Raw genomic sequence first — 27,206 nt, 5'->3', positions numbered from 1 at the left:
AACTTTCTTCTATGAGGGAAAAGTGTAATACGTTGACCTTATTCAGTAACTTGTACACAGTAGCTACAGAATAAACACATGCCGCTCCTCTTCCTGGAAAGAATGAAAAGCCCGGATAACCCCTCCCTTGTCTTCCTGCTCTAAAACAGCCAGTCCCATTTAGTTCAAGAGTCCTGCCTCCTGCACAGATCTACCAGTGTACAGATGGGTCTAACCGGCATGCTGTGAAATATGAGAGCTGACAATCCCCATGTAATGTAGATCAGCAAGTTTCACATTAAGGAAATGAACTCAGGATCAGAAGGATCCGCGTTTATCAGGAAGTGAAACAGTTTTGCCGTTTCTGAGAGGTGTCATGGCGCAACAAGGACTTCAGTCTGACCAGGAAAGACCCTGTTCCATGTGTTTTGATCTACTAAAGGAACCGGTGGTTAGTCCCTGTGGGCACAGCTACTGCATGAACTGTATTAAAAGCCACTGCGATGAAGAGAATCAGAAGGAAACCCACAGCTGTCCTCAGTGCAGACAGGTCTTCATGCCGAGGCCTGTCCTGGAGGAAAACACAGATTTAGTGGAGCAGCCAAAGACGGAACGCCAAGCTGCTCCAGGACCTGTAGTAAAGACAGCAGCTGTGTCAGATAAAGTACAGGGAAGTCTTCATGAGGATCACACCAAGATGTCACCAACAGACACTGAAGTGGACTCAGAAGAAGAGCCCAAGACCAGGGCTGAATTCCTAAAATACTCGTGTGAAATAACCCTGGATCCAAACACAGCAAACGCACGTCTGATGCTATCTGAGGGGAACCGAAAAGCAACAAACATGGAAGAAGATCTGGTTCGCCCCAGTCACCCGAACAGATTCGTGGACGGGTCTCTGGTCCTCAGTAAAGAGAGTCTGACTGGACGCCATTACTGGGAGGTGGAGAGGAGCGGGGGAGCTGTTTCTGTCGCCGTCGCGTACAACGATGTCAGCAGAAGAGGAACTGAAAGCACGTTTGGATGCAACTACAAGTCTTGGGCTTTAGATTTTTTCGACAGTCGTTATGTAGTCAGACATATGTACATCCAAGCTGCCAAGCCCCACCCGATGTCCTCCAGAGTGGGAGTGTACCTGGATCACAGGGCAGGTATTCTGTCCTTCTACAGCGTCTCTGAAACCATGTCTCTCCTGCACAGAGTCCAGACCACGTTCACTCAGCCGCTCTACGCTGGGCTTTGGGTTCATGGTCATAATTCTGCCGCTGTGATGTGCTAGCCTCATGCTGACTGTGTGAATTGAACATGGAGATGATGTTTGTTACAATAACTTGAGATCTAGCCAACGGTCAGTTTTTACTTATCATATTCAGTTAATGTTTTTTGCTGCCTAAAAGTTCTCCATTTGATTTTGTGAGTTTTAAATGCATTGACAGCTATTTTTCTTGAGGTGCCAAGACTTGAATACTGCACTATTTTCTCCTGGAAAACCAATGTACTGTTCTCACAACTGCCACTAAATATAGCTAGTTAGCTCCTGTTAACTGCTAACAATGGCAGATTAAATCCATATCTATAAATAAACATGTACACAGCCATAAACTTAACTCTTCAGTGGTGGAATGTAACTAAGTACTGTACCTAAGTACAATTTTGAGGTACTTTACTTGAGTATTTCCATTTGATGCTACGCCACTACAGGCATTTTAAACTCATAAATTATGTTTTTATAGAAAGCTACCCAGCAATAAAGTAATGAAGATTATTGCCACCTTTACCAGCTGCAACATTAAAGTAATGCACACATTAATGCATCACTAATTATAATCCAGTAATAATAATATTAATATATATTATTAAGTAAATTACTTAGTTATTACTTAAGTAAAGAATCTGGGTAGCTTACTTCTTCCATTAACAACTTTATTTATTAGCTGATTATTATTAGCTCACCCTAGCATGCTAACTAGCTAGGCAATTGGTTGTGAGCTTGCATTAAAGAAGAGCCATGTTAGCATTTGTAGCTAGCATCTCTTGGCTAGAAGAACCAGAGAAAAGTATTTTGTGATCTTCGCAGTTCGAGTTGTGTCTTTCTCTGCTGCCGCCATCGTAACTCTGTATTCTGGCTTTTCACTCTGCTGCTACGTAGTTAGCTCACAGCCCAGCCTAGCTAGTTAGCTGGGTAGTTAGCATGTGTGCATTTTATGTTTAAATGCTCATGCTAAAGAAAGATGATTAACATATACATTTTGGGAAATGCTTATTCACTGACTGGTGGAGGGTTATATGAGGAGATCGATATGTTAAATATATCCAGCAGCTGCTTCGCTTAGTTTAGCACAAAGACTGGGAAACAAAGCACTTTTTTTTGTTGACAAAAATGAATAAAAACAACATACTTGTTATCACTCTGTGTTTTGTTGGCATTATCGAGTCATTTTCTCAATTAATCAATAGATTATTTTCTCCATAAAATGTCACAAAATAGTGAAAAATACCCCATAATCTGACAATTATTTGTAATATTTAGGAAAACATAAGGTATTAATTAAATAGCAATCAGTGGGATTCAAACCAATACATTAATACCCACAATTTAAATAATATATCTATATTAAATATAGTAAATCATTTGTGAAATAGGCCTAGGAGCCATGTTTGGGGTTTTGGTAATTTAATTAATTGTGAATTTGTCAGAGAAAATGGTGGACTGTTCTCTGTGTCTGCTATTGTTTTTTAATTTCACATATCTGTTTAAGTAGTAAGGATCTCCCAACTCCCAAATTAATTAAAAAAGTGTCTTCTTATACAGACAGTAACCAGCAGATGGCAGCATTACAGCACAGAGTCCAAGGACACAAACTAGTGTGTAAATGTGTGTAAAATCATCCAAATACTGAATTTTGCTTTTTATACCTCATTATATTGGGATGCAGATAAAGACACAGGTTATAACACACAATTAAAACACCTGAGCTCCATAACCTCGAAGAAAAACGACTATTATATCTATTAATGAGGAAAAGGACACTGCCATTAATTGTTATTATTTAAGGAAAGATTAAGTCAATTGTCTAATATCAAACAAAGTCAATATTTCATGGTAAAGTGAGTATGTATTATGAGTAATATCATCATCTAATAATGAAGACAAATTTCAGGAAATATCAAGTAAAAATGTAAAAACAATTAAACTAAAATATCAAATTATTAAGTAAAGATGTTCTAAATATTAAACCCACAGAAGTTATCAAACATATTAATCAATATAAATTCAATAAAGGAAGAAAATGCATGAAGAACCTCTTTAAAGCATCGACATCATAGTCAGGTTAACAGTTCCTATTAAAAAAAAAGAAAATGCACAAACAAAACGACAAACTTAAAAATCCCTCTAGAAATGAAATCCAGGGAACCAAATAAATTGAATGGTTTCTTCTTTCCCTTTTGTGTTTCTCTGTGTGGTAGCTGCAGCTATTGTTTTGGTTTCTTAAGCCGTTGGAGGCTGCAGGCTTTCTTGACTAATCTACTTCCTGATTCGTATTGGCTGAGCTATAGAGACATGAGAGGATCGGAGGTGAGGTGGTCTGTGTGTTCTCTCAGCTCTCTAAGCTGTTCAGAGCCTTCTCATTCCTGGGAAGACATGCTGTTCTTTTGTCTGAGCGCGGTTCCCCGGCTTCCGTTCACTGCACAAAGGTAAGTTTTGGGGACGCACAGCAAAACACAAAGCACAATAACACAGGGCTGTGAGGTTCCCTGGTGTTAAGAGAGACCATCCCATTACCAACAAAACTGATTATGTGTTCCCTGCGCTCAAAAGCCTGAGGTGTCCCGCCAAAGTGTCCTTAAGGAAATTACAGAATCCTTGCTCAAGCAAAAGAAGTCTCTTAGAATGAGTGGATATTTACTTTAATGTATGCTTACATTTCACATGTTAAATGTTGTATCTCAGAAGTTTAATGTGGGACATTAAAGGACATTTTCTCCACATTTGTACCTCAGACAATTAACCAATTGTGCTCCCGGTTAAGCCCACTAATGGGCCTGAGTCTGGCATTTGTTCGTTCAGGCATTGTGTCCCAATTCTGATTGATCTGAAGTAGGTGAGATTTGTATGCAGCTTATTAGGAAGAAAAACCTGAGGAATTTAAATCAAGAAAGTCTGAAGTATTCCATAAGTAATGCTGCATTAATGATCATTTACCTCTGGGAATGTTTCAGAAAACAACAAGCGGTGCCAAGGGCTGTAGACGTTTGTGTGATGTCCCAGAGCCCCTGAAATCTCCTACACACATGCAAATTAATCAAATGTTCTACCTAGGAATAACATAGAGGGTTAGAACAACAATGCTTCACATGTGTAAATCAACATATGGTGTCATTGTGATTGCGTATCCAAATCATTGAACCGGTAAAGCAGCATTCTCAAAGATTACTAATAAATCTGAAATTAAAAAACCTATTTTAATAAACCATAAAGAGCCAAAGCTCCAGACATTTTCCGCTAGCTGATAGCAAAGCAAAATGGGAGGTTCTCAGATATGTTTTGGACGCAGAGCAGTCAGCCCGGATCTGCACTCCAGTGGATATACTTTTTAATTGTCCAGGAACACACAAAGTACACTTGTATGGTAACTTGTTTGTACATACATGCTCTGCACAATGCATGCCTTCCGTGCTGAAATATAATAGTTGGGTTCTCTGTTCAGTAATATAAGTTAAATGTACGAGCAACATATCATATCAATGAATATCTTGTTAGCGTTCAACAACAACAGCATTGACGAGGGTCCGATAGCAAGCAGATGACTTAAAATACAAGTTGTTCTAATTTTATTGACCAATACAATATTAGACACTAACAACTTAATGTTAGTTGATCGGAATCCAACCTGAAAGTGGGGCAGGATGTCACCACGCTATTATTTTGTAGGAGCAGGCGCTTTTGCTTCCAGTACATATCTGAGAAGACGACCATAGCATCTGCTGTGGTGGATACCTGAAAAGCCCTCTCACTTGCTACCTAAATAGGAAACTTTCTAGGATGTGAGGAGGAGGCGTCACCCCTGTCGATGGATTCTTTCTGGAAGATGGATGCTGTTGTTGAGCGTCAACAAGGTCAGGCCTCCCACCGGGCGACATGGAAACGAGATGCGGTCAGGTGAAACTCTGACGCATCCTCGCTCATTAGGAACCCATCTGCGAGTGCGTTTGTATGGGTTAGCAGAAGGATTTGTCGACACTCACTTACAAAGATGCTTATAGCGGCACTAATAGTTGAAAAGCCGCGTACAGCAGATCCATTGGGCTCCGAGGCTTTGGCCACACATCGTGCACATAAACACAAGTGCACTCACACACATGCACACAGTAACACACACTGGTTGTTGTTTTGAAACTCTAGCACCAGTCTACATTCCCAGTGGGCCCACTGGTTCGTCCATCAGTAATGAAACCTAGCGGGTCACATGCTGTTGAAATACCCCCTGCTTGGTCCACTGGCCTGGCCCTCATCATCCACACACACCAACACAAACACTTCATCATCATATCTCTCTAGGACTCAATGTGGAGGTCTGTCAGTCAGCAGGGAATTTATTAATTAAGGGTGTAACTCACCCTCTAGTGGCCATATTGGGGGAGCTAAGCTGATGCCATGGCTACCAGCGAAAACAATGCAACCGCAACTGCTGCAGCTTCCTCGGACGCCATTTTCATAAATCTGGTCGTCCCTCTCCTGTAGTCTCATTTAGCAACTTGTTAGCATCCGCCTTTTTTAAGACACGTCAAAGGAAAGGTCTAATCAAGCACAACAAGTGAAAACAACTGTTGGTGTTAGCAGCTGACAGGGAGCAACATTAGCATCTATTCTGTGTCGTGTTTCAAGTCAAATATTAACTCTCCTTTTATATCTTAGTTCCTGAGTAACACATTTGACTCTTTAGCTGCTAAATGCTAAACTATGTTCAACAGCTAGCTAGTAGTGTAGCTAGCTAACTTTGTGGTTTCATGTCCCAGACACATGATGAATAGCCTAGCTACGACAAGTATATTAGGTTCACTGTAAAGTACATTTACCCAAGTACTGTACTTAAGTATAGATACAAGGTACATGTACTTTACTTGAGTATTTCAATTGTATGCTAATTGTTTTTGTACAGCTTTAGCTTCACATCCCCTTCCGGTCCAGTAACTTAGTATTTTTACTCTGAATACTTCTCCCACCATCTTCTCTCTCTTCATCTCTCTTTAAAATACTCGTGCTGACGTATTTAGAAGCCCAGATGTTGTCAAAGAAAGTTTCCATATTTCTATCACGGAGTAATATATCAAGGTTTCTGATAATATGTGCAGACCTCAGATGTTACATTTCAAACCCTTGAATTTGACCATCATTTGAACTTTCTGTCCGCTCAGCAATGAGGCCAAAAGGCCTGAAAAGTTAGTCAGAGATATTCATACGAGATGATCAGATTGCTGATAACTGTTGAGTATCATGAACCCTAAACCTCAGCCCTTCATTGAGTTCACAGAAAGCTTGTTGAAGGGATTTCCCAGCACAATTTGACTTTTTGCCAAAGTGTAATTCACTCTGGTTTTGGCAGCATGTCTTTAAATAACAAATCACAGACATCGCTCTTTAAGTGTTTTACTGATTCTAGAAGTGTTTAATGGTGTGGTGTTAGCGTGAATCCTTTAATGGGAGAGTTAAACTGAATATATGTAGCATACTTTGTTAGTTTGAATTAATGAATATTAAAACGACAATAGGTTGTATTGTAAAATGATAGCTGTTTGACTTACAAGGAGAAACCAGAAAAGCAACGCTGTGGATCAAAACTCTCCTCTGAGTTGACCTCGTAACCAAAGCGAACTTTGATATTGTTTTGACAGTTGGACTTTGAGATGCTGGGCCGGTCACCTGAGCTGGATAAACACTGTGTGTCATTGGTTGAAAACCACTAACCTGCCAAAAGAGCTTCAGGAATGAGGAAGTAAGTGCTTGTTTCCTTGTTGACACCCATCTATTAACAGATTTAACAGGTTTCAGAGGTCAAAGGGTCACAAACCCAGTAAAACGCATAAATGATTATCAATGCAGTCGAGGAAAACAACAAGTCTGCAGCCATGTGGTTCCATGTGCTCCTTCATTCATCCATAATGCATCAGGATTTTATGTATTTTGAATATGGCTGGGCTTAATTTGTACCAATAAAAATGAGATCACAGTTTATAACAAGGCACTAAAGAAGTCAGTTTAAACATGTGGACACTGATTGAAATGAAACAAAGACTGCACACATTATAGATAAGAATGATCTGTTTATTTTTCCAATAATTTTGAATGTATCATAACGTAAATATTGACTCTTGGACTCTTTCGATCGCAAAAACCGGAAATTAAATGAGCCTAGCTTTCCTTCAAGTTCTCATGCTGCTATTGGCTGTAATGAGAATAGACACAATAGACAATTAGTATTACTCCCACTAAATATTACAAATTCTCTTTTTATCATTATAGTTTGTGTGCAGATTAAACAAGTAATATGTGTCAATAAATCAGATTTAGAGGTGCTGGTTTTTAAACTTAGTCTTTTTCCGTTTCCAGTCTTTGTGCTAAGCTACGTTTTGTAAGGTATCTCAACAAAAGCATATTTCTCAAAATGTCAAACTAATCCTTTAAATGTACCAACTGTGAACATGATAACATGCTAAACGTTACATATTTGTCATCACCATATTAACATCCAGTTTTGTTACAGACATGCTAACGTAATGTAACATGTTAGCATGCTAACGTAATGTAACATGTTAGCATGCTAACGGAATGTAAAATGTTAGCATGCTAACGTAATGTAACATTAACGTAATGTAACATGTTAGCATGCTAACGTAATGTAACATGTTAGAATGCTAACGGAATGTAAAATGCTGGCATGCTAACGTAATGTAACATGTTAGCATGCTAACGGAATGTAAAATGTTAGCATGCTAACGTAATGTAACATTAACGTAATGTAACATGTTAGCATGCTAACGTAATGTAACATGTTAGAATGCTAACGGAATGTAAAATGCTGGCATGCTAACGTAATGTAACATGTTAGCATGCTAACGTAATGTAACATGTTAGAATGCTAACGTAATGTAACATTAACGTAATGTAAAATGTTAGCATGCTAGCGGAATGTACCATATTAGCATGCTAACTTAATGTAACGTTACCATGCTAACGGAATGTAACGTTAGCATGCTAACGTTGGCACACTTGAGGACGAGACAATACAGCTTGGACTGATGAAAGTTTAGATTAGTGGAAAATGTTCAATCAATGTACGTCTGAGATTTCAAAAAAAAAACTACCACAGTACATATAAAATAACCTTTAATTGTAATGAACAACACAGCAGCATTTCAGGCGGGTCAAACTTTACCTTTCATGGTGTAAAGATATATAGAATAGAAAAGTGTGCATGGGCCAAAATACTAATACGGCACTATATTATGTTTTACCGTGTTATTGCATTGTATACCACACTAGTTTCTTCTTCTTAGCTCCTCCAGGTGCAGACGTAACCTGTTTTCAACTTCAATCAAAGCCCGTCTTTGTCAAACATTTCAAACAGTCCCTGTGTCAAAAACACATTTGCCTGAGCGTCGGTGTAAACACACAAAGATTAACATTTCTGGTACATTTACACCAGATTATTTATCTTCAATGACGTCAAAACTTTTGATTGGAAGTCTTGTTCATGGTAAAACAAATAGAAGTGTTTGCAGCAATAACAAATACAGAGTTGTGTGATGTGGAAGTATTCAGTACGGATACCACATTTAAGAAATACTCCACAACTAAAGGTCCTGCATTCAAAACCTTTAATAAAATGATCAGCAAAATGTAAAAGTAACATGTTCCCTTATATGTGATGTTTTTGCATTAATGTGTATGTAGCATTTTACGGCTGCAGATGTTTAAGCTCATTTTAACTTCTTTATTTACTGCTGTTTAATACAGCAAAGCATCATATTCTCTAAGATTTGTACTTCCCACACACACACACACACACACAAAAGACAGTTGAGACCACAGCTGTTACATGAACACATTTTTATTGCAATAGCTCTATCGAAAGCAAAAATTTTGATAAATATAAACACTATGCCGATGCTCAAATCGCCTCTGAGTACCCCTCCTACCCCCCTTTCCCTCCACGAGGAAAAACAAGAGAGAAAGAAAGAGAGCAGGAAGTAAAACAAAAAAAAAAGGGGGGGCACCGGCCGAGGCGCCGATCATAACATGAAAAAAGCGACAACTTGAGTTTTCCTTATTTACAGGAGGATTTCCATTTCCACCACATTTTTATTTTCTTTAACTCTTTTTTTTCTTCTTCTTTTTCGTATATAGGACGTACGTCGCTGAAAAATAATGCACATACGAAGGATACACACCTCCACAGTATTTTTTTTTTTTTTTTTTTTAACTCTCTTTCCTGTAAAGCTAATAAACAACAGCATTCAACTCGGAAACTAAGAACACAGGTAGCAGGGTGGGAGAGTGGGGTTTGCTCCCCCCCACCCCCCACCCCCGTCCGAAGTCTCTGAATACGGCCTGATAGCAGGGCAATGAACATCATCTTCATCGTCATGGTTGCCATCGACAGCAATTTCCAACTGTTAACTGTACTACACAGCAGCAAATAAACTGTAATATAGTTACAAAAAAATAAACATTAGGCAGAGGTTGTAACCCATTTCTTTATACAAATAACTGCAAAATGCCTATGTACTCTTAAAAAAAAATACTAGCCTTGTATCGCTTTGTTTTCAGAGAAACAAGGTTGCCCCGATACAACGAAACAACCAAAGATAAGATGATTATTCCCCTCTGTAAACTAGAATACAAAATAAACCAAAACAGAGGAAAAAAGGAAACAAAAGTTTGCATAATGATGCAGTACCCTAAGTCTTCTCTGCGAGGATTATATATATATATATATATATATATATATATATATATATATATATATATATATATATATATATATATATATATATATATATATATATATATATATATATATATATATATTCTCCACCCCTAACAAGAAAAATTCACAACAGCTGACTTTCAACATCAGAATCGGTAGAATTGAGGACAGTTTTGAGGTTGAATTGTTGCCAAAATTAACACAGATTCTGTGTAAATTAATTCAGTCATGACAAAGGGAGTAAAATTCAACATGAAGGCAATCAGACATGAATGACATTTATCCATTTTTGAATAACGCTTCAAATAAATTCAGGAGGATTCTTCCAAAATCCCCCCAAAATCTACCATTTCTTTTTACCATAGTGTTAAAAAAAACAAAAAAGAACAAAAGCAACACGTCGCTGTAGCATAGTAAGTTCACAAAACATGTTTCAAAACATAAGAAACAAAAAGGTTCTCGTTTGTGTCGGGCAGCAGCCTAAATACTCTTTGTTCGCTCGAAGGGGACAAATAAAAAATATCTCAAATTGTTCATAATGTACATATAAGACACGTCGCAGGCGTAAAATCTTTGTGTGTTATCAGTCTCTCATTTACTTTTTGGCTCTGTTGTCACTACAGTTGGGAGAAATAATGGGAAAGGGTGAAGATACTTTGAGATTGGCTTTGAGTGGAGAACCTCACAGGTCTTGGACTAAGATATGGAAAGTTTGTAACGTTGGTCGTCTTCATAGTGATGAAATATGACACTCTGAATTGCATTGATGCAGTAAAATCCACTTATCTGGTACGTAATCGTCAATCAATTGACATTTTAAGTCATTTTGTTATCTTCTCAAAATGTTAGGATTTCATTTTCACTGTTTTAAATCCATCTTGTAGAAAGCTGTCCGGTGCACATGCTATGACCTTAGCATACAACATGAACAAACACATCACTTGTTGTCCTAAAAGACATGTTTGTTTAGCAGATGTGTCAAATAGACAACAAATAATTAAAATAAAGGAACGTATGGAGCCTCTAAAGTCCTGAAAAACAACGCAACACAAGATAAAAGCATCGTGTGTTTCAGAGCTACAAGGTCTCTGTTGCAATGAGCCAAAAGCACCTTTTTGTTTTGCAATATGGATTTAAATAAATACTAAAAGTCTGTTTTTGCAAGTTATCTTACGGAGATTTAACAAAAACTGTCTGCAGCTTCAGAGTTTGGATCATATCACACCAAATACGAGACCGTGTGCGACCCCCCCCCATCGGTCCATCTATGACTTTATTTTCCAAGAAATCAAAACTTCCAAAAAAGTTTACAACGGTTTTGCCAGATGTGCAGAGCTCACTGCATCTGTACAGTTCAGGGAGCGTCGAGCCGGCTGTCAATCACAGCCGGCTGACCTTCACTTTGAGATCTTCTGACGCTGCTGCAAAACCTTCTCGAGAATTATTTAAAGCCACCTCAGCGTCCCCGCGGTGCGAGACAAAGATGCGTCCCGCACACCAGAGTGACAGGCCTTCATCCGTCCAAACTAATTCAAAACAACAAAAGAGTGGGAGGATTAAAAAAAAGAGAGGAGGGAAAATCGGAAACGGGGAAAGATGGCATTAGATGAGTGAATACTAAACAACTAAAAAATGCAATTCTGTGGGCTACGTTAGCCGCCAGTCTGTGTGTGTTGAGCACATGTCATGTGGGTGACAGTCATGGGAGAGGAGTGCGAGGAGAAATGCTAAATATGGGCGTGTCAGTCTGTTAAAGTGTGAGAGAGAAGAGGCAGCAAGCTCCGGCTAAGACTGTGATTGATGTGGGTGTTCACTGCTTGTCCAAATGTGTGTGTGCACATATGTGCGTCTGTATGTGAGGTTGTAGCAGGGCAAGTATGTCCAGCATGCTGCACCTGGGGCTGGAGCTCAGGTTACCGGAAACCTCTTCACGTCACCCAGAGCCAGGGACGAACACCCCAGCGTGCGCATATATATATATTTATTTATATATGTGCGTGTGTGTGTACGTGCGTCATCAAGAGCCGCTGACAACGAGCCGAAAGGGGGGGCACACAGGAGTTATCCTCGCCTAAATAGGGCTGCATGACTTCTGTATGTGTTATGAGAGCAGACATGGGAGACGCCACATGACCGTGACATGTGTGTGTGTGTGTGTGTGTGTGTGTGTGTGTGTGTGTGTGTGTGTGTGTGTGTGTCGGTGCCACTCTCCCTCGCGTACCTGAACTGTGCTACGGACCGCATGAGGTAAAACTGCAGGAAAACAAACACAAACTAAAACACCTGCTTCAGTAACACTACTGACCACAGCAGCACCTCTACACGCTGCTTCTTAATGATTCTTTTTAAAGGAATAGTTCCACATTTTGGGAAAGATGTTGAGCGGTTTCTTTGCGGGGGTGTTGGAGGAGAAGATGAATCCCACTCTGTTAGGTCTATGTGTAGCTATAGTCTTAGTACAAAGACGTGAAACTCTAAAGCTCACTTCATGTCATCTTGTTTGTTTACCTGCACAGAAACGTTCCCAGAGGGACGGGTGACGACAAGACTTCAGGAAGAGTCCCGCACATAAAATGTTTACACACGTGGGGGGGGGGGGGTTTATAAAACAAACAAGATGCAACATATTAATTAATGAGCTTTAGAGTGGAAGGTCAACTTGTGAACTCCAGAGCTAGCTGCTTCCTGTCTTTATGCTAAGCTAAGCTAATGTGCTTCATATTCAACACGAGTGGCATCAACCACTTCATCCAACTCGTACAACAACAACAACGTACTCCCCAGAACTATCCCTTTAAACGTCAGCGATCAACAAAGACAAATAAAAACTTTCCAGCATTCGATTGGTGGCCGGCGTTCTTCCCCCCCCCCGCCCGGCCGGCCGGCCGAGTACCGCCGACGTCACGAAAGCAAACAGAGAAATGTACCGGAATATTTGCACCTAATAAATAATAATATGTGCTACAGAAGATGAGGAGAGTCATGCTTTTAGGGTTTCTCATCGCAGGACACTCACACGGGTGCTGTAGCCCCCCCTCCCCCAGTTGTGTTATTGTTTAACTGGCACGCTGAGGCGATGGGTCCATACGTGTGAGAGCGAGCGCGGTAAGAACATTCTCTACGACCACAATGTAATAACTGTACGGTACCATATTGAGGAAGGGTTATGCATGGGGGGGGGGGGGTAAAAAATAATAATAGAAAGATAAAAATGTATATTTTAAATTCAACGCAAACATAAAAGTTTCCAAGTCTGTACCATAATGCCGTTGCTTAATATTCCCTCCCTTTTTTTAATACCGTACGGAGAAGCAGAACCTTCTGACGATCTGAGGTTCTGTTGACGCCCCCCCTCAACCAAAGTTCACTGACCGATGTCTGTTGAAAAAAAGCAGCGCACACTGGCAGCATTGATTGTGAGAGGGGGGGGGGGGGGGAAATGATAAAAATAACAGGACAAGATATGCATATAAAACACACAAAATAATGAAATACATTTATAAAAAACTGCAAGCGTTTTTGTCGTCTGTTGTCGTTTTCTGCGCCCAGAAGGGAGCGGCTGCTCGGTCCGGGTGGAAAGGTCAGAGGTCGCCGGCGGAGTGGAGGCCAAAGGTCACAGGCAGAGTCAAGTGACAGTACCAGAGAGATGCGGAGGAGGTGGAAGGTGGGGAACCTCTTATCGTCCAGTCGCTCAGTCTGAGGGAGAAAATGACAGAAGAGGGAAAGCAATGACTCCATCTTCAAACACCTGAAGTTTAAAGGAACGAAACTATAAAAACAACCTTGTTGACATTTTCTCCGCACCTGGCAGCCGCGTCTGCGCTCTTAGAGGTCATTAGAAACATTAAGAAGGGTGCGATCACGGTATTCTGGCTTTACTTTAGTTCACCGTCTGAGAGCTTTTAAAAAGAAGCAGCGACGGATGTAGGTCGGCTCGGCTTCGACCACTCGCTGTATAAAAACAAATGTGTTTGCCTGGTAAATAAGTGAGCGTGGCCGGTGAACTTTGGATCGAGCTCGCAGCCAGCAGACACACAACAAAGTTTGTTTCCTGCCCCGCTATCATGGCCGAGCCCGGGCTGTTAGGTCGGCTGTTTTGGTGCGGCCAAGCGGCCTGAAATGACCCCGGCGATGGCCGCCGTCCAGCTGGGTTATTCCACTGAGAGCGAGGCTTTGTCCAACACAACAATGTGAGCAGCACGCCACAATACAGATGCTTTGACAGGGGGCACTGCTGGAATGCTGCTCCTCTGTTTGTTAGCCACGGGGATGGAGGGATGGATGAACGGACGGACTGATAGAAAGACAGGAGCACACAGTACTCAGAGAGGAGGAGGAGTAACGCCACACACACACACACACACACACACACACCAAATTATAGCCAAACCAAAAAGCAACAAGAGGAAGCGCAACACTTCCTGCTACATTGATACACTACAGCCCGTTATAAAGACAGAAACTCAAATGCCACGAGCTCGACACACTGACGGAAACGACAAAATTCAATATTTACTGGGGGGAAAAACTGACATTGCAAAACGTGTCAGCGCCTGAGAGACAGACGCACGGAGCGGTCTGAGGTCTCTGGGTTTCTCTGCAGTGCAGTTGTGGACTTTGATCAAAACAACTTTCTTATGACACAAGCGCTCCTGACCTGAACTGACCACCGTTACACACACACACACACACACACACACACACACTTATAAAAACACCTGCATTAGCTAACAGCTTGTTGTGTCGTTGCAACACAGGCAGGTGTTCAGAGCCGTGACCGCCTCTCTCTGTCCTTAAACCCCATTCACCCAGCTGGGACAACAGATGAAAGGCATTATGGGAGTGAACAGCAAGCGTAACGTGTTGACCTGACACGGGCTGGCGTGACAGCTGGGGCGACGGCCTTTTAAGTAGCAGATTGAGGGACGGGAATTTGATCGGGGGTGCTCGAAACTGACCGTTTTTTTCCGTCCTCCAGAGGATCTGGATCGCCGTTTGTACACCGCGTTTTAACTTAACAGGGTTTAAGTCTCTCAGTGTGTGTGAAAAACCACCATCAGTGGATTCCTTTTCCTTCTCCAGACCTTTCTGCTGCACACTTTCATTGTGTTTATTCATTGACGGCTGTTTTCCTTGAAATAACATCCAATCAGAGCTCACGCAGACAGGATGAAGAAGGGAGACCTCATCGTCCTGCGCCACAGCGAGTAAAACAGCTGGAAATAAAATGGCCACAAAACTGTCAACACGTGTGGATGAGAGTGAAGCGGCTGCACGGGCTGGTCACGTGTTTATTTTGTTGTATTTTAACCACCAGCGGTAGAATGTAGGGTACCTACACTTGAAGTATTTCCATATGAAACGTTCTCCTCTACACGTTTATTGGCCATTTTGAAAATATTGCATCACTTTCATTTAAAGTTTATGACTTTTATCTGCTCGTCTTCAGGTCCAGCTTCTAATGTTTTCCAACTGTGCATGTGAACGCATCGAGATGAGCAAACGTTGCCGTTTTCAAATATACGTTTGCACGCACAGACTAATAAAAGCTATCCAACGTCACATTCCAGTAAGTCGAGGGGTACTGTAGTAAAACCCTGCTTTATCATTACCGTGTGTCTGAGCGAGACAAACACGCGGGAAGGAAAGAAAGAAAGCAAGAAGAACACGGGAGTTCTGGAGGCTCAGCGATGGCGTAATGTTCAGGAACGACCACCTATGAAATGTACACTTCAGAGTAACTGAAGACCGCAGAGCACATAGCTGACGGTGTGTAGGTCCATTTATTACTGACGAGACACAACATCCCCCTGTGAGCGAGCTCTGCAGGGCGGCACACGCTCTCTGCTCTTGTGGAGCTCGATCATTAACTGGGACTTTGAGAAACTTCACTTCTACTTTGTAACGCTCAGTGAAGAAGAGAGTTTGCTGCAAATAACCTTTATTTTTTAATATCAACTTCTCCCAATCGGGACTTTCCCCTAAAGCCCAAGGTGACACCTTCAACAAAACGTATTTATTTCAACAAACACAGATGCGATTACACAGATTCGTCTCTACACTGAAAGGTAAACCTCTGGGAAACACCTCCTTCAATTCAGCAACGCTCCTGGAACTCATTGACCAGAGGGAACGCGGTCAGGCTCATAGATTCCCAAGCTTCTCAGATGCTAGAAGCACATCTAGCATGTCAGGGCTTCGACTCAAGTCGCTCATCGAGCAGTGAGATTTATTTTGAGATTACTCATTTGCTAAATAGACACCAAAGTGGGCAAAACTTCAACCTGTGAAGGGCTTTTAGAGACTCTGACAGTCAGAAGGGCTGCTTAAAGTCTAAATTGCTTTGTGTGCATGCATGATGGTTAATAATTCTAACATCTGTGGGCTTATATATCTGGATATTTAAGAGAGAGAGAGACCTCTGCATGCAACACACTGAGCAAAAGGGGGGTCCTGTTACGAGCATGCCTCGGACCGGCCCATAAATTCATGTCAGTCTGGAAATAGACTTGTAAATATAGCAGCGCCTGGCTGTGGAGGTGGGAACGAGAGAGGAAAGGGCAGCCTTGTACCATCTCCTCTCACGTCTTACTCCCCCACTCACTCTGAGAGATAACCCTTCCTCACACTCTGACTAACCCTTTACCACCTCGTGTCCACTCGGGGGAGGGGGGGGGGGGGGGGGGGAGAAAAGGGCAGGTTCCCACCGCTGTCACTTGCATCTAAAAAAACTTCCTCTCCCGATCCAACCTCTGCCATCTTATATCCAGCCGAGCTCCTTTCCCTTCATCAACCTGCAGCTCAACCAACGGCCTGACGTAGACCTGACGTAGACCTGACGTAGACCTGACGTAGACCTGACGTAGACCTGACGTAGACCTGACGTAGACCTGACGCAGCGGTCGCGTGTTAATACAAATTAAATGGGAAATGATGGAAAGGTCCAGCACACACGCTGACGGAGGCAATTCCATAATGCATGCACTTCTTCGAGCTAAAGCACTAAATATTCTCTCGTTTTAGCTTCTTAAATATTAGGATTTATATAACAAAACCATCTCAGCTGCTGTTTCCAAGGTCAGGAACGGACCATCGACCTCGATGTAAAGGTCATTTTGCTTCGTCAAAGTCCAATATGGCTGACTTTACTTTCTACACCTGGTACCTGCGGTGTGTTTATCCCTTTAACTCCAGCTGAATTCACGTTCCATCGAATATTTATAGCAATATTTCCTTGACAGCTGGACAGAGAGCTCGTCCCAACCCCCCCCCCCTTCCTCCTCCTCCAGGTGTGCCTGTATCAGTTCAGCACCGCAGCTGAGAGGAAGTGCATTCCTGCGCGATGATGATGCGTTTCCTCCCGGCACCGCTGTGTGCCTTGACACGCTGCCGCCGCATTTACAGCGCCACATCAAAGGCTGCCTGCCTGCCATGACTCAGCGTATAAACACACACACCTACCTAGATGCAGACCAACACACACATCTAAACGCAGACTGAGCGCGCATGTGTGTGTGGACATGGATCAACATTTCTGAACGTAACCTTGAACCCCACACACACACACACACACACACACACACACTTAATGAACCTGCTGGCAGCGGCTGAAAACAAAAGTGCACACAGACAGACGCAAACAATAGGATGTGTTTGAGTGTCAGTTGATCTCCACACATTCAGCACTGTAAATGTACCGCGCACGCACACGCACTTTCTACTCTGTTCAGCGCCACGATAAACAAATGAGTCAGTCGGCGTTTGCAGAGAATCCTGACTCATGCACACACACACACACACACACACACACACACATGAAACGACAGACAGATTCAGGGAGGAAGCGAGGGGGAAGCAGGGAGGAGAGAGTTTAATAGAGGATGAGTCGGTGAAACAGAAAAGAAGATGATCAAAGAGGAAGCGAAAGACTGAAAACAGAGTCAAAACATCCTCTTCTCGTCCTTTTAAAATCGGTGCACGCCGTCTACCACCCCGACTGCAGACCTCAGCTCAGCACTAAATGTTAGTAACACACACACACACACACACACACACCATGTCTGCACTTTAACGCTGCAGGAAACTCACATCTCACTGCCTGCGACGGTCCACAAAGCTGCACAAACATCGTTCGCTATTTCTTGCATATTATAGACTAGATGCAAGTGAGAAGATTTCTGCAGATCTCGAGGGATAATTCAAATAATAGTTGTCAAACTATCCCCTTAAAATGGACGACTGAGTGTAACACCTCAAGAAGAAAACACCATGGAGCTTCATGCGTCTTGCCGTCATCGTAACGGCTTCTCCTGGCTCTGCACTCATCGCTGTTTTGTATAAATAAATAGATTTTTTCAAAAGATGTAGAAAAGCGTCTCAAGTGACAGCCTTACAGCAGACAAAAGGCTGCGAACACACACACATTAAGTACACGCCGCACACATGCTGACACAAAGAAAACAGCGGCACGTGCACAGACAGGCACAGAGAGACCACGAGCTACAAAGACGGGAAGTCACAGCCTTTTATTTTTGGGTGAGTCGGTCCACACTTGACCTCAGATGAACCTCAGTTCATTCGGCAAAGCTAACTGTCTGCTTGTACACAACACAGACCTCAAGATGAACCACATATCGGCGCCGCTTCCTGCAGCAGCACTGTTATAGCCTAGACGTTCAGCTCCCTGGACAGATGCCTTCAAAGACAACGTCTGGCTGCTCAAAGCGCCTGAACGCAGCCTTGTCAAGATCACAGAGACTTGATCCAAAATAGATTCACGAGAGGAGCTGCTAATTGATATAATGTGACTAATAATAGCATAAAGCACTTAAAGCAGGTTATTTTAGATTTCAGTGAGGAAGAAAAGATCCACTTTTACATGAAAGCTCCTTCACACACGCGGTGCAAGATCTTTCCATACACTGGCTGCTGTGTGAACTCCAGGAAGTAGAACCTGTAACGGCTGTCAGAGGAGACAGACACACGCTTGTATTTACTCACCCTTGGTTGTCGTGGTGACGCCATCAGATTTGGTGAAGTCTATACTGGCATAGGCTCCGTTCTCGGGCAGAGGTACCGTCCCCGCCGCCGCCGCCGAGCTCCCATTGCTGCTACCAGCTCCCGCCGCCATGGCTCCCGTGTTACTCGCGTCCTCACTCAGCTCCAAGGCGATGTAGTTCAGGCCGTTCTGGTAGCCCACAGATATGTTCCTGCACATTCTGCCGCCTCCCTGCCCCCGAGGAGGAGGATGACACTGAGGTTGTGCCCATTTCCATGGCTCTTACTGGAGCATGCTCAACCTGCGACTCCCCAAGGCCCTCCATGGACACCCACATGCTGTCAAAAGATGCTGCGCTGGCCCACCTGGAAGCCTGACCCTCTGTTAGGTAAGAGCCGTTGGGGGCCGTGGGGTTGGCCAGTGTAGGAGGGGTGGCTGAGGATGAGGGGGCAAGTCCTCCTCCAGAGGGAGTTGAATTAGAGGAGGACGTGGAAGAGAATGTCTCAGAGCTGTGTCTCCTCCTGCCTTGGGGGTCGGCTCGAACCACCTTGGGCTCCAGCTGTTGTGTAGTTGCCCTTCCTGGGCTCAATGGAGGGAGGGGGGGCGAGGAGGAGGCAGAGGGAGCATGGCCATAACGTCCCTCTATCACACAGAGATGCTGCAGCATGGCCGTGGGGCTCGTTTGCGTCCTCTCTCCTCTGCTGGGGTTAAATGTCATGTCTGTGTAGTCGTCCCCCATCGACCTCCAGTGACCTCCGGCAGTGACTCCAGGGGAGGCCAGCGCCCCAGGATTGGTAGCCAGGGGTCGGATATAGCTGGGGGGGTTCCAGGGGGCAACGAGGCTGGGTCTGGGTGACTGGTTTTTACCCAGACATCCAGAACTGTCCTGCTGGTCTGCCCCGACCTCCACACTCATATAGTCCTGGTGAGGGGAGTGACGGTCACTGGATCCCAGGGAAGGCGCTTCGTCTTGGGCAGTGAGAGGATAAGCTGGGGGCTGTTGTTGGTGGGGGTAATGATCCCCAAACTCAATGTTAATATACTCTCCTGGACTGGAGGGCCCTTCAGATGAGCTAACAGTGGCGGGGACTGAGGCGGAGGTGCCTGCAGACACTGTTGGGGGCTCACTTACCCGCAGTGGACCATGGAAACTTCTTCTGCCTAAAGGGAGGCGGTTGGGCCTCGCGGCGCGTCTGTCTGCCATTGCTGCGGTCGTATGGTGAGCTCCATAAGGCGGGGGTGGGTGAGAGGGGGTGGAGGTGCTACTACCTCCCCCACTCCTCTTCTCTGGTGTTGACATGGAAGCTGTGGCAACTGATGAAAAGACTGGCTTGGCAGGAGAACTCATAGGAACATACTCCCCATATTCTTTCTCATCCCTCTCTCTGGTGGGGGCCTTGTAAGAGCGAGGGAGGGAGAAATAAGGGCTGTAAGACTTTGGGGTACCCTCTGGTGTGCCAGATGTGTAATAGCCACCGCTCCCTTCATTTGGGAGCTTTTGCCCCCCACTGCTGCAGTACGACATGTCCATATATTCCCCATTCTCAGGTCTCTCTGCTATGCTGTCACTCGCACTGGTACCTGCCATGCTGGAGCTACTGTGAGGGCTGGGGGGGGCCTGCCCTGGAGAAGGAGAGCTGCCGCTGCCCCCTGGGAGCATCATCATGTAGCCATGGGAGTCTGTGGAAGATTGGGGCTGGGGGTGGTGGTGGGCTGAACGGTGACCTAAAGCTGGACTGTGAAACTGCGGGGAATGGGAGAGGGGGTGGGAGTAAGAGCTGGGTTGCATAGGCATGTAGTCGGGGGGAGTTTCCTGCGAAGACGCAGCCACGCCGCACAACATGGGCATGTAGCCGCTGTCCTCCTTGGCTGAGGAGGAGGAGGAGAGCGGCGGGCGTTCACCACCGGCCTCCGTCCTGGAGAGCGTGGAGGGACGGCTCTGCTGGCTGTGCTCGGAGCAGGAGCTGTAGTCAGAGCGGAGCGAGGAAGAGGAGGAGGACGGCCCGCCACGGAGCAGCCCACTGCCAAATGGTAGCACAATATCTGACCCCTCGTCCAAAGAGAAGTTGGTCTGGGTCATTTTCTGGTAAACCGCCACTCCAGAACCACCAGTTGCCCCACCGGCCGGTCTGGAGAAAGAGTGCGTCCTCCTCCTTAGCGATGATGATGATGATGAAGAAAAGCGTTCATCCTCTGTTGTTGACGTGCTCTCATCCCGTGGTGTGTCACCTCCGCTGTTGTTTCCAGAGCCCCCACTAGTGCCGAACACCTCCCGGTTCCAGCCCATGGCCATGTAATCATTTAAGCAGTTCTCTTCTCTGATTGGCGGCGTGTTGCCCAGGGAGTCTGGCGTGTTACTCCGCACCCTGAAGTACCGGAAGTCACCAGGACTGGATCCATACTCATCTGAAGAGTTGAAGCCGCCGTCCGATGGGGAGCCGCATATCGAGGCGCTCGATGGGCGGGTGAGCGTGTCGGAGACGGAGCCGTGGCCGCTGCTGGAGGATACGCTCACCGGGCTGGTGGTGGAGGGGAAGTGGGAGACTGGCAGCGAGGCAGAGCGGGCGTGGTAGGCAGACGTCGACCCCTGGATGGCTCTGACATAGCGTGCGCTGCATGTGCTCGTGCCAGCATTTCCTGTGGCAACACCGCTTCCGGTGCTGCTGCCGCCCCCTTCCGGGCGACTGTGATGGGCACGTGCAGAGTTAAGGTGAACCAGACTTCCTGTGGCGGAGCGGAACGGCCGGTTCATTGTCCCCTCACCCTCGCTGGATGTTCGGAAGCGATAACCACTAGCCCCGGAGCTCTTACTTGACGGCGGCGTGCCGACGACTGACTCCGTCCTCGACCGCCGCTGCAGTCCCGTTTGGCTCGGTGGCAGGTTTCCCAGGTGGCGCCGCGTCGTGATAAAAGGCATGGGGTTGGAGCCTGATGACTGGCTTTTACTCCGGGGACGAAACTCTGCAAAAGCTTTCAGGGACTTCATGGTCTCCAAGATGGTCTCGTGCATGTTTTGGGCCACAACAGAATCATCCACCTGCATCCATATCTCCCCGGGCCCGATAGAAGAGGAGCGGCCGACCTCAATGAAGAAGAAGCTTTCTGAATGTCCACAGCGCCTGATGTTCATCAGCTGAAGGTTAACACACGGGGTCTCAGAGTTTAACTTTACGAGGTGAATGGTTTTAGTTGAGAGGCATAGCCGGTAAACACCTGTGAGGTTTTTAGTTTGACCAAGTCCTTTAGGTTTCACATTCACCTGCCACACTTCTTTAAACACAGTACCAGGGGTGACAGTACCATACCCATCATCTAGATCATCTGAATCCACGTGCCCTTTTTTGCCCTCACACATCAACTCACTGACAGCTACGTACCAGTCCTCTTGCTCCTGCTCGTTTTCAGCCACAATGGCAAAGTACTCGTCCTTAGTATAAAGGGCAATGAGGTGTTTGTTTTTGGAATCCGCCCTTTTGTTTACCGTGAAGCACTGGTAGAGGTAAATAACCCTTTTCGGGGGAGAAGGGGCGACCGCGCCACCGCTGGCGGCGGCCGCGGCAGCGGAGCGCAGGCTGTTCCTGAATTTCTTCTCGCTGTCGTAGTACTCCAGCCGGCTGGGACCGAGGTGGCTGGCAGCCCGGAGCACAAAAAACCTCTTGTGTCCGTGCTTCTGCTTTCTTAAATAGCCACATTTCCGAATATCATCCACAACGTCCGAGGTATTAGCGACGCTCACAGCTGCGTATACATGGCTGCTGCTGCTGCTAGCGGCGGAGGACGCGGCGGAGGACGCGGCGGGGTCCTCGGCGGTGTGTACCTGGCTGAGAGACGACGAGGAGGCTTTCCTTCCCGGGGCCTCCTGCCTTGGGGTCGGCTCGAACCACTTGGGCTCCAGCTGTTGTGTAGTTGCCCTTCCTGGGCTCAATGGAGGGAGGGGGGGCGAGGAGGGAGGCAGAGGGAGCATGGCCATAACGTCCCTCTATCACACAGAGATGCTGCAGCATGGCCGTGGGGCTCGTTTGCGTCCTCTCTCCTCTGCTGGGGTTTAAATGTAATGTCTGTGTAGTCGTCCCCCCATCGACCTCCAGTGACCTCCGGCAGTGACTCCAGGGGAGGCCAGCGCCCCAGGATTGGTAGCCAGGGGTCGGATATAGCTGGGGGGGTTCCAGGGGGCAACGAGGCTGGGTCTGGGTGACTGGTTTTTACCCAGACATCCAGAAACTGTCCTGCTGGTCTGCCCCGACCTCCACACTCATATAGTCCTGGTGAGGGGAGTGACGGTCACTGGATCCCAGGGAAGGCGCTTCGTCTTGGGCAGTGAGAGGATAAGCTGGGGGCTGTTGTTGGTGGGGGTAATGATCCCCAAACTCAATGTTAATATACTCTCCTGGACTGGAGGGCCCTTCAGATGAGCTAACAGTGGCGGGGGACTGAGGCGGAGGTGCCTGCAGACACTGTTGGGGGCTCACTTACCCGCAGTGGACCATGGAAACTTCTTCTGCCTAAAGGAGGCGGTTGGGCCTCGCGGCGCGTCTGTCTGCCATTGCTGCGGTCGTATGGTGAGCTCCATAAGGCGGGGGGTGGGTGAGAGGGGGTGGAGGTGCTACTACCTCCCCCACTCCTCTTCTCTGGTGTTGACATGGAAGCTGTGGCAACTGATGAAAAGACTGGCTTGGCAGGAGAACTCATAGGAACATACTCCCCATATTCTTTCTCATCCCTCTCTCTGGTGGGGGCCTTGTAAGAGCGAGGGAGGGAGAAATAAGGGCTGTAAGACTTTGGGGTACCCTCTGGTGTGCCAGATGTGTAATAGCCACCGCTCCCTTCATTTGGGAGCTTTTGCCCCCCACTGCTGCAGTACGACATGTCCATATATTCCCCATTCTCAGGTCTCTCTGCTATGCTGTCACTCGCACTGGTACCTGCCATGCTGGAGCTACTGTGAGGGCTGGGGGGGGCCTGCCCTGGAGAAGGAGAGCTGCCGCTGCCCCCTGGGAGCATCATCATGTAGCCATGGGAGTCTGTGGAAGATTGGGGCTGGGGTGGTGGTGGTGGGCTGAACGGTGACCTAAAGCTGGACTGTGAAACTGCGGGGAATGGGAGAGGGGGTGGGAGTAAGAGCTGGGTTGCATAGGCATGTAGTCGGGGGGAGTTTCCTGCGAAGACGCAGCCACGCCGCACAACATGGGCATGTAGCCGCTGTCCTCCTTGGCTGAGGAGGAGGAGGAGAGCGGCGGGCGTTCACCACCGGCCTCCGTCCTGGAGAGCGTGGAGGGACGGCTCTGCTGGCTGTGCTCGGAGCAGGAGCTGTAGTCAGAGCGGAGCGAGGAAGAGGAGGAGGACGGCCCGCCACGGAGCAGCCCACTGCCAAATGGTAGCACAATATCTGACCCCTCGTCCAAAGAGAAGTTGGTCTGGGTCATTTTCTGGTAAACCGCCACTCCAGAACCACCAGTTGCCCCACCGGCCGGTCTGGAGAAAGAGTGCGTCCTCCTCCTTAGCGATGATGATGATGATGAAGAAAAGCGTTCATCCTCTGTTGTTGACGTGCTCTCATCCCGTGGTGTGTCACCTCCGCTGTTGTTTCCAGAGCCCCCACTAGTGCCGAACACCTCCCGGTTCCAGCCCATGGCCATGTAATCATTTAAGCAGTTCTCTTCTCTGATTGGCGGCGTGTTGCCCAGGGAGTCTGGCGTGTTACTCCGCACCCTGAAGTACCGGAAGTCACCAGGACTGGATCCATACTCATCTGAAGAGTTGAAGCCGCCGTCCGATGGGGAGCCGCATATCGAGGCGCTCGATGGGCGGGTGAGCGTGTCGGAGACGGAGCCGTGGCCGCTGCTGGAGGATACGCTCACCGGGCTGGTGGTGGAGGGGAAGTGGGAGACTGGCAGCGAGGCAGAGCGGGCGTGGTAGGCAGACGTCGACCCCTGGATGGCTCTGACATAGCGTGCGCTGCATGTGCTCGTGCCAGCATTTCCTGTGGCAACACCGCTTCCGGTGCTGCTGCCGCCCCCTTCCGGGCGACTGTGATGGGCACGTGCAGAGTTAAGGTGAACCAGACTTCCTGTGGCGGAGCGGAACGGCCGGTTCATTGTCCCCTCACCCTCGCTGGATGTTCGGAAGCGATAACCACTAGCCCCGGAGCTCTTACTTGACGGCGGCGTGCCGACGACTGACTCCGTCCTCGACCGCCGCTGCAGTCCCGTTTGGCTCGGTGGCAGGTTTCCCAGGTGGCGCCGCGTCGTGATAAAAGGCATGGGGTTGGAGCCTGATGACTGGCTTTTACTCCGGGGACGAAACTCTGCAAAAGCTTTCAGGGACTTCATGGTCTCCAAGATGGTCTCGTGCATGTTTTGGGCCACAACAGAATCATCCACCTGCATCCATATCTCCCCGGGCCCGATAGAAGAGGAGCGGCCGACCTCAATGAAGAAGAAGCTTTCTGAATGTCCACAGCGCCTGATGTTCATCAGCTGAAGGTTAACACACGGGGTCTCAGAGTTTAACTTTACGAGGTGAATGGTTTTAGTTGAGAGGCATAGCCGGTAAACACCTGTGAGGTTTTTAGTTTGACCAAGTCCTTTAGGTTTCACATTCACCTGCCACACTTCTTTAAACACAGTACCAGGGGTGACAGTACCATACCCATCATCTAGATCATCTGAATCCACGTGCCCTTTTTTGCCCTCACACATCAACTCACTGACAGCTACGTACCAGTCCTCTTGCTCCTGCTCGTTTTCAGCCACAATGGCAAAGTACTCGTCCTTAGTATAAAGGGCAATGAGGTGTTTGTTTTTGGAATCCGCCCTTTTGTTTACCGTGAAGCACTGGTAGAGGTAAATAACCCTTTTCGGGGGAGAAGGGGCGACCGCGCCACCGCTGGCGGCGGCCGCGGCAGCGGAGCGCAGGCTGTTCCTGAATTTCTTCTCGCTGTCGTAGTACTCCAGCCGGCTGGGACCGAGGTGGCTGGCAGCCCGGAGCACAAAAAACCTCTTGTGTCCGTGCTTCTGCTTTCTTAAATAGCCACATTTCCGAATATCATCCACAACGTCCGAGGTATTAGCGACGCTCACAGCTGCGTATACATGGCTGCTGCTGCTGCTGCTAGCGGCGGAGGACGCGGCGGAGGACGCGGCGGGGTCCTCGGCGGTGTGTACCTGGCTGAGAGACGACGAGGAGGCTTTCCTTCCCGGGGACTCTGCGAGGGTTTCCCCGGGAAGAAGCTGCTGCGGAGCCAGCTGGTAGTGATGGTGCTGATCCTTTGGTGGGTGGTGGTGGTGGTTGGAGGGCGGCAAATGTTGATGGAAGCGGGAGCCGCCGCCGCCGCCTCCTCCGCCGCCGCCGATATTAATTAACGGGGAAGGGGGTTCCCCGACCGAGCAGTCTCCGTTCGCGGTTGTGGCCGCGGATTTCGTACCCACGTCCCTCTGCTGCGTCTCCACCATCAACATCGCTGCCTTGCCTTCCTGGTAATTCGTGAAATTTGCCATCAGAGAACACAATCAAAGGTCACTTCACTAGCGAGCTAATCCGAGTGGACCTAGACCCCATTCTTGTTTTGGGAGACGAGCTCCCGGGTCCGGCTAGGCCAGCTAACTGCAATCCTCACGGACCGGCTTTGTTATTCCGTCCAAAAACAAGTACCGTGGCCCCTTCTTTGTAGCAGCGAGGCAGGTAGTCCAAAGCGGGCTTTTTGTTTTTCACGGATGTAATCGTACCGTGTGCAACATGAGCACGCTCAGCCGTGTTTCTATAATCGGGAGGATCCGGCTAGCTCGGTTAGCAATCCGTTCCCTTCTCCTCCTGTACACATCTCTACGGGCCAGAGCACAAACAACACATGACCCTCTGCGTCACGCAGCAAACGGGAGGAACAAAGACTCAGACACGAGCTCTGATTGGCCCGTCAATTTGATTGGCATTCCATGAAATGAGCGTCGGCCAATCGCTGTAGGATATTAGTGCTATTGCGTCAATGCCTGTAACCAATCGCGTCGCAGAGAGTTTTATTGACGTTAAAAATAAGGCGGTGATTTTGTAGGGCTGATCTGGAGTCTGCTGTTAGGTGTTTCAGCGACTATTTAGACGTAGAAAGCTGATCCCAGAGCTGCAGACGAACCAAAGAGTCACGGAGTCTTCCCCGTGGGTCAAGTTTTAGATTTAGCTTCTTTTCTATATTATTTTATATAACTTTTAGCTATTTTATATAAGCTATTACCCCCAAATTAAATCAA

At 46.7% G+C, this 27,206-nt stretch overlaps 3 protein-coding genes across 3 annotated transcripts; 1 reads left to right on the top strand and 2 right to left on the bottom strand.

The window, feature by feature from the left end:
* The first annotated feature begins 209 nt into the window (after window positions 1–209).
* Window positions 210–2,384, top strand: LOC115023440 (zinc finger protein RFP-like). Its single transcript, XM_029454417.1, has one exon. The coding sequence runs from the start codon at window positions 356–358 to the stop codon at window positions 1,256–1,258; it is 903 nt and encodes a 300-aa protein (XP_029310277.1). The 5' UTR covers window positions 210–355; the 3' UTR covers window positions 1,259–2,384.
* A 7,687-nt stretch (window positions 2,385–10,071) lies between these two features.
* On the bottom strand, window positions 10,072–22,769 carry LOC115023931 (insulin receptor substrate 2-B-like). Its single transcript, XM_029455297.1, is given in 4 exon segments — window positions 10,072–13,664; window positions 18,969–19,197; window positions 19,199–22,520; window positions 22,522–22,769. Coding segments are annotated over 4 exon segments (3,693 nt in total). The 5' UTR covers window positions 22,659–22,769; the 3' UTR covers window positions 10,072–13,659.
* Window positions 22,770–23,468: 699 nt separating this feature from the next.
* On the bottom strand, window positions 23,469–26,804 carry irs4b (insulin receptor substrate 4b). Its single transcript, XM_029455414.1, is given in 3 exon segments — window positions 23,469–23,546; window positions 23,548–24,008; window positions 24,011–26,804. Coding segments are annotated over 3 exon segments (2,991 nt in total). The 5' UTR covers window positions 26,463–26,804.
* Between the last annotated feature and the right edge of the window lie 402 nt (window positions 26,805–27,206).

Source organism: Cottoperca gobio, chromosome 18 (assembly GCF_900634415.1).
Source record: "Cottoperca gobio chromosome 18, fCotGob3.1, whole genome shotgun sequence".
Classification (NCBI taxonomy): Eukaryota; Metazoa; Chordata; class Actinopteri; order Perciformes; family Bovichtidae; genus Cottoperca; species Cottoperca gobio.
The sequence above is the reverse complement of the archived record's forward strand: the minus strand, read 5'-3'. Positions and strand labels throughout refer to the sequence as shown.